The 6985-nt window shown below is 52.1% G+C and overlaps 1 protein-coding gene across 1 annotated transcript; it reads right to left on the bottom strand.

Annotated features, from left to right (window-relative positions):
* Positions 1-3098: 3098 nt before the first annotated feature.
* On the bottom strand, positions 3099-5753 carry LOC128264395 (uncharacterized). Its single transcript, XM_052999833.1, has 2 exons — positions 4386-5753; positions 3099-4302 (listed from the first exon to the last, which is right to left on the bottom strand). Exon 1 carries the CDS (start codon positions 5538-5540, stop codon positions 4635-4637), a length of 906 nt encoding a protein of 301 aa, XP_052855793.1. The 5' UTR covers positions 5541-5753; the 3' UTR covers positions 3099-4302; positions 4386-4634.
* Between the last annotated feature and the right edge of the window lie 1232 nt (positions 5754-6985).

Here is a 6985-nt window from a genome sequence, read left to right as displayed (position 1 = left end):
TAATATTCCTCCTGTCACCTGATTTAAGATGAGGAAGTCCAACTCGAATTCTTCTCCTGCGAACTCTATGTTGGTTGTAAAATCTCCATCTGATCTTTGCTTTGATCCGTTCGCTAATGGTTTTTCTGTCCTTCCCTTCCTCCATTTTCCATATTTTCTCAATTCGTTGTATCTTCTCTTGCTGATCACACTCCGTGAAGCTCCTGTGTCCACTGTTCCTTTTGCTTTTACTGGTCCGATTTTTACCGTGGCAAATATTTGGAATCCGTCACAACTTAATTGTTCACCTGTCGCTGGTATTTGTTTTTGGTCCTGAGCTGCCAGCGTTATCTGCTCAGGCCTCTGGCGTTTCCCGCTCCAGCTCTGCAACAGTCCCGTTGTTCTTGTTCCATTTCTGCCGCATACCCAGCAAAACAGTTTGGGGGGCTTGTGCAGGTTCTTGCGGCGTGCCCTGTTCCTCCGCATCTGAGGCAAATTTCCGACGTCAAGTTCTGGTTTCCTGTTGTTATTGGTCTGTTGGTTCCTTCCATAGTTTCTATTTCTTCCACTTCTTCTGCCAACTTCAGGAATTCTGTTAATGTTTTAAATCCCGTGTAGAGCTTTATTTTACTTCTGCAGTTTCTGTATATCCGGTCCAGCTTTGTCTCTTCTGAATACTCTGTAAATCTCATTAGTTTCCTCAGGTTCATTGTTTCTCGCTGCCGTAGTTGAGTGATTTGTGTTTCCAACTGTTCCTGATATCTTGGTGGCAAAAAGTATTCTAACAGTTCCTCCCTGAGGTCCTCCCATGTCCTTATCTGGCTCGGTGTGGTGTTCCATTAGTCCACTGCTACTCCTTCTAGGATGAATGGCATCGTCTGGATCAGGGCATCTTTGTGTATGCCGTAGCCTTTGGAGAAATGGCCATCTTGCTGATGAATTCCAAGGGATTGGTTGTTCCTTGGTAGCGGATCCCCCAACTCCTTACTCGGTCTAGGATTTCCACTTCTACCTTTTGTTCCTTTCTGTCCGGTATGTCTGGAGTTTCTGATTCCCGCCGTGGTGGGGTGTTGGTTTGTTTGACCCGTATGTCGATCTGGTTCGCCATTGTGTTGAGTTCCTCCGCTGGTGTGCTGCTCTGATCCGTTGCTCCTTTTTCCTTCTTGTGCTTCTCTGCTAGTACTCCCAGTCTTTGCCTGATCGTCTCCGTGTTTTTTTTTTTTTTTTTATCAGTTGGTTTTATTGTCAGAATATGGTATTTACAAAGATTAGGGAAGAAGTAATAAAGATAAAGTAGGGTAAATAGATATAGCTGTGAGTTGGTTTCTTCCTTATAACCCTGCGGTACTACCTCGTGGCTTTGCTTCGCAGGATCAGGATTTGCTCTGTGGCGTTGTTCAGCTTGATGTCCCTCGTCGCACTCGGTCGCGCTGCCTCTCTAGGGTCCGTAGAGCTTTCATCGCTACCGCAGCGAAGTTACTCATTTGGCCTCAGAACACCTCATCCGAGATCATACGGTCTCCCAGCGCTGTCGGGTCCCTGGTCTCGCCCATGAATACATTCCTGTCGCGGTCAAACCGTGGACAGGTGAAGATGATGTGCTGCGCCGTTTCCTCAACACCGCATTGCGGGCAGCTAGGGTCATCGTCGTGGCCAAACCTGGTAAGGTAGCTCCTAAAGCAGCCATGCCCGCTGAGTATCTGGGTCAGCCAGAAGTTTACCTCTCCTTTCGGTCTTTGCATCCACTTTTTGATGTCTGGTATTACTCTATGGGTCCAGCGTCCCTTGGTTGATTGCTGCCAACGAGTTTGCCACGCATCTAGGCTTTTTCCTCTTGCCTTCGCCTTAATTTCCCGCCTCAGTGAAGGAGTGCACTGCCTTCCCAGATTTGCGATATCCTCGTGGATCTCCTTAGCCTCGACTGCCAACAAGTCGATGGGAATCATTCCCGAGAAAACTATAGCTGCGTCATCGGATACTGTGCGGAATCCGGAGCAGACTCTCAGGGCACAGAGTCTATAGGTAGATTCGAGGTCTTTCCTGTACGACTGCGTTTCGACTGCTTCGGCCCATATTGGGGCGGCATACAACATTGTCGACCGGGTAACCGATTGGAGAAGTTGTCTGCGCCCTTGTTTTGGCCCCCTCGTGTTCAGCATTATTCTTGATAGTGCCCTAGCGTCGTTTGCGGCCTTTTTGTTTGCTTCCGCGAGGTGTTCTCTGAAGGACAGTCTTGTGTCAATCATGACTCCCAGGTACCGTATAGCTCTGGTTGATGCTATCGTGCAGCCACCGACTTGAATTTTCGCTGTCTCTACTTCCTTACGGCTGGATATGAGCACTGCCTCCGTTTTGTGGTGCGCTATATTGAGCCCTACCGCTAAGAGCCACTCCTCGATGATTGCCACTGCATCGTTTCCAAGACGCTCTGCGTCTTGGAGTGTTTTGGCCACAATGACGATGGCTATATCGTCCGCAAAGCCTATCACCTTCGATCTTCCTGGTAACGCCAGTCTTAAGACGCCGTCATACATGGCGTTCCAGAGCAGCGGTCCCAGTACAGACCCTTGGGGAACTCCACAGGTGATCTTGTGTTCCATCACCCCTCTATTTGTGTCATAGAGTAGGGTGCGATCGCTAAAGTAGGACTGTACAATGCCTACCAAGCTCTCCGGTACGCCAAGTTGGTGGAGTGCTTCCAGGGTCTATCGCCTTCGACGCAGTGCACTTAAGTGCAGATATCGCGTCAATGGTTGATTTCGCCTTTCTGAAGCCGAACTGCATGGGTGACAGATCCCCGGATGCTGAGATTGCCGCCTGTAGTCTGTGACTGATGCATCGTTCCAGTGCCTTGCCTGCGTGGTCAATCAGGCATATTGGCCTGTATGAAGACGGGTCCTCCGGTGCTTTGTTCGGCTTAGGTAGCAGAACCAGCTTTTGAATCTTCCACCGCTCCGGGAAGAGGTTTTCCGCCAGACACTGATTGAAGACGTTTGCGAAAGCTTCTGGGTGCTCGGTCATGGCTAGCTTCACAGCAGTATCTGGGATTCCGTCCGGACCCGGTGCTTTCCCTGCGGGCATATCCCTGGCAGCTTTCTTGATTTCATCCGGATGGATTCTGATCGGTGATGTATCTGCAGGTTCTGCGTACGCGCGCTGAGGAACTGAGGTTACTGTTGGAAATAGGTGCTCTACGATCGTCTTCATGTGGGAAGCTTCTCCGGCGCCGAGGGGCTTTACCTGGCCCATCTTTCTGACTACAACTTTGTAGGCTGCGGCCCACGGGTCCTGCTCAGCTGAGTCGCAGAGTTCCAGGAAACGCTTCTTCTTGGATTGCTTAATGAGCCTTTTTAGAGTCCTGCGGCTCTCGGCGTACTCCAGCCTCCTAAGCTCGATATTTGGGCGACCTCTCGCCCTCTGCTGCCGCCTTCTGGCCCTCAGGCAGTCGCTGCGCGCTTCCGCGATTTCCCCAGTCCACCAGAAGACTGGTTCTAGGTTCCGATGGTGGCTCCTTGTTTCCCTCATGCTGGCTTTGCATGCCGTCACCATGGCTCCCATAAGCCTCGCCGAGCTGCTCTCCGCGTGTTCACCAGTTTCGGGATCTCTCCATCCTCTGAGAAACGCGTCCTCCTGGAACGTCTTTGGGTTAAAGCGTCTGTTTGTTGGGACCGTAGTAGCTGGCCGACCGCATGCTATGTCGCAGATGATGGCCTTGTGGTCGCTTGCAGTGTAGATTTCACTGAGGCGCCAGCGGGCTTGCGAGAAAAGTGAGCTGCTGATGAATGTAAGGTCCACAACGTAGCCGGCTCCTGCTCTGCTAAATGTGTGCTCCGATCCGGAATTTAGTAGAGCAACGTCAAGTGACGCAATGGCTTCAAGCAGTGTTCTCCCTCTGCTGTTCGTGCAGACTGACCCCCACTCCACGGCCCACGCGTTAAAATCGCCAGCAATGATAACGTTTCGCCTTCCCCTTGCGTCGTCCACCAGTTAATCCAGAACTGCCGCGAACTCCTGGAGAGAAAGGCGTGGTGGCAGATAGCAGCTGTAGATTGTGACCTCGTTCACCGTAGCTCGAATGAAAAACGAACCGGCTCGCAAGTGCTGTGGCCGGGATGACCCAATCGTCAAGATCGCCGCAGACTTCGTAGTATCCAGTACATAGTCCGGCCCGGGAATCTTTTTGTACGGCTCGCTGATTATCGCCACATCGGCTTGGATTTCCCGCACAGTCTGCTTTAGTAGATCATGCGCGGCTTCGCAGTGGTTGATGTTGACTTGCAGGATCTTCACTTTTCTGACGGTTTTTTGCTCATAGGGCATCTCCTGCTACCTGCTATGTGGTTAACCGCTGTCTTCCTAGCGCCAACGCATAGAAAGCAGTTTGCTTCTTGCGAGCAGTTTGCTACCTTATGCCCCGGTTTGCCGCACTTTAGACAACAGGCGCTGCGATCTACTCCGCTCTTGCACCGGGCCGCTATATGCCTGAACTCCAGACACTTATAACAGCGCCGTTCGGCCGATCTTTCCCGAACCCGGCAGTTGGACCTGCCTACCTTTACTTTCCCCTCTGCGAGAAGTTTTGCTGCTATTTGTGGCACCAGTCCGAGAACGGCCACTTTTGTGCCCGCGTAGGCTGAGCGAAGCGCTTTGACCCGTTAGGCATCCACTTGGTGGCCTGTTGCCGCAGATACGGCTGCTGCTACCTCCTCTTTGGTGGACAGTTCGTCTAGGTCGCGTATTTCCAAGTGGATTTCCTCCACAATTGCTCGTACGCGGGCATGGTCACCAAGGACTCGGCCAATGTCTTCCTTGATGGCTTGCGTGTCGCTCCTTGCGGACCCGTCCAGTTCCAGAAGCAGCTCTCCCTTGGCCGTGCGTTTTATCCTGCGCACATTCTTACGGACTTCCTCCAGCTCGTTGTCGTCTCTCCTCGTTACCATATTTAGGATTTCGCTGTATGAGTGGCCTTCTGCCCCAGCTATAACAAGGGCGTCAGGGCGAACTCTCCTGATAGGCTTATCCGCATTGCGCTGCGTCGTCTGCCCGGACATTTTCGGTCGCGCCCTATTTTCCAGCACGGGTGGCTTTGTTGCCTCTGGTCCTGGTTGGTTCGCCTTTCTAACCACTTGGCTGTATGACGCCAAACCCGGCGTTGTTTGCGTGGCCGCGCGCCCTTTTGTAGCCTCTACCTCCTCAAATCTTTCGCTAAGCTCTAGCTGGATCTCCTTGATGCTCATTAGGGTATCCTTCATGCTCTGGTTTATGTGGCAAACTGCCGGCTTCTTTTCTATACACGTTGAAATCAGTCCGTCTATCAGATTTCCCAGATCGAACACTAGCTCGACGGGGGGCTTCTGGCACTTTGATTTTTTTGCGTGCTTCTCGGGGCTTGAAGGGCTCATAGCATCCCTTCCCCTTTTTGGCGTCTCGCTTTCACCAGCCCGCTCAAATGGGAACATGTCCCCCGCCAAAACCGGCGGCGCTGATGGTGGGGGCGTTCGACCAACCTTGGGTCGCTTATCGAACGCCTGGAGGCAGCCGATTTCCGCCGTGGCGTCCATCGGAAGGCCTCGTTTGTTGCGCCTCTTCCCGCTAACCCTGCCTTCGACCCCTTAACTAGTAGTACGAATCGGTATAGCTCCCCCGGTGGCCGAGAAATTTCCTTCCGGCGCCCGATGGGGGTTTCACCGCCCCTGCTCGGTCCCCAGAGCCCCTTTTTGCCAGAGGCCGCTGCGCGGTGGGGTTGGGAGGCAATGCGGTCCTTGCCTTTTACTCTAGTTGCCTACCAATGTATTTCCTAGCTAATTCGCCTTGGCGGGGGGGTTTTTATTTTTTTGTTGTTTCTTTTATATATATTTTTTTTTTTTTAAAACAGCAGATGCGCTGACAGAAGCTCGGAGCTGCGAGACTAATCGAAGGCGCTGCAGGTACTTCCAAATGGCAGCACTGACCCAATGGCAGCACTGACTCAATGGCAGCACTGGCCGCGATCAGCTGGGCTCTGCTCGGAGTTTTTCAACACTATCAGCTGATTTGCTTCGATCGTTTGCTGGTTTGGGAAAGCAGGAAGGGAAAAACAATCGACGGTGGAAAAACAACAACAAATATCAAATAGCTTTGTTGTGGAATGCGCGGGATTTCCCCCTGGCCCTGCCTCCTCCGCCCAGCAGAGGTGTGCTTGGGGTGCGATAAAAAATATAAAGCGCCTTTTCCACAAGGGGTGTTTGCGGCTGTGGCTTAGTGGATCTCACCCTGTGCTGGTTGCGTAAGTTGTCAGATCGCGAAAAAATTCACAGCTTTCCTTTTTTGCAGCTGGATTTTCGGAGCTGGACAAGATTTCCGGAAGAGCTGATTTGAAAAACGTCCGCGCACTTGACTCACTCACTCACTCTCATCTGATCGTCTCCGTGTGGTTTGGGTTCTTTGCGAATGCTGACAGTATCTGTCTTAGCTCCTCCACTTTTCCTGTTGTGTCTAATCCGAACTCCCTTGCGTACTCGATCAGATCCGCCTTAGTTGCTAGGTACACCCACGTCGACATAACTCTGTACCGATGTCTTTCTCTTTGCAACCACTTTTAACCTGTTCGGGCGCCATGTAACGATCCTGCTTTGCTGAGGTGGCTCAACGGTGTCCAGGGGCTCGTTCCAACATTTATTTATGTCAGGAGTGGTTGCTGGAAGAGGTCGACCCGGTTCCCAGAGTATGACACGTAAGCGGGTTCAGTGAAATCGGATCGGTATGCGTTTATTAAGAATTATCTGTTACATATTATATATAGAGTTCGTGCTGCAGGGGCTCGTCCGCCCGTAGGTTGCCGGGGTCTTCCGCGTCGTCGTTCGGCGTCGTCGTTGGGCGTCGTCGTCGCGGTGGTGGCGGCGGTGGCGGCGGCGGCGGGTGCCCTGTGGATGAGAAAGAAAAAGCCACGTCCCTCTTGGCTATGCTTATGTCTATGAGGATGAGACATTTTGGAGGCCGCTTGGGTCTACCAGTTTCGAGCAGAGGG

The sequence above is a fragment of the Drosophila gunungcola genome, unplaced genomic scaffold (genome assembly GCF_025200985.1).
Source record: "Drosophila gunungcola strain Sukarami unplaced genomic scaffold, Dgunungcola_SK_2 000069F, whole genome shotgun sequence".
NCBI classification, from domain to species: domain Eukaryota; kingdom Metazoa; phylum Arthropoda; class Insecta; order Diptera; family Drosophilidae; genus Drosophila; species Drosophila gunungcola.
This window is presented reverse-complemented; position numbering and strand designations above follow the sequence as displayed.

Bases quoted from the DNA above. Each gene is read 5' to 3' on its own strand.
- LOC128264395 (XM_052999833.1), bottom strand. From the start codon at position 5,540: ATGGACGCCACGGCGGAAATCGGCTGCCTCCAGGCGTTCGATAAGCGA.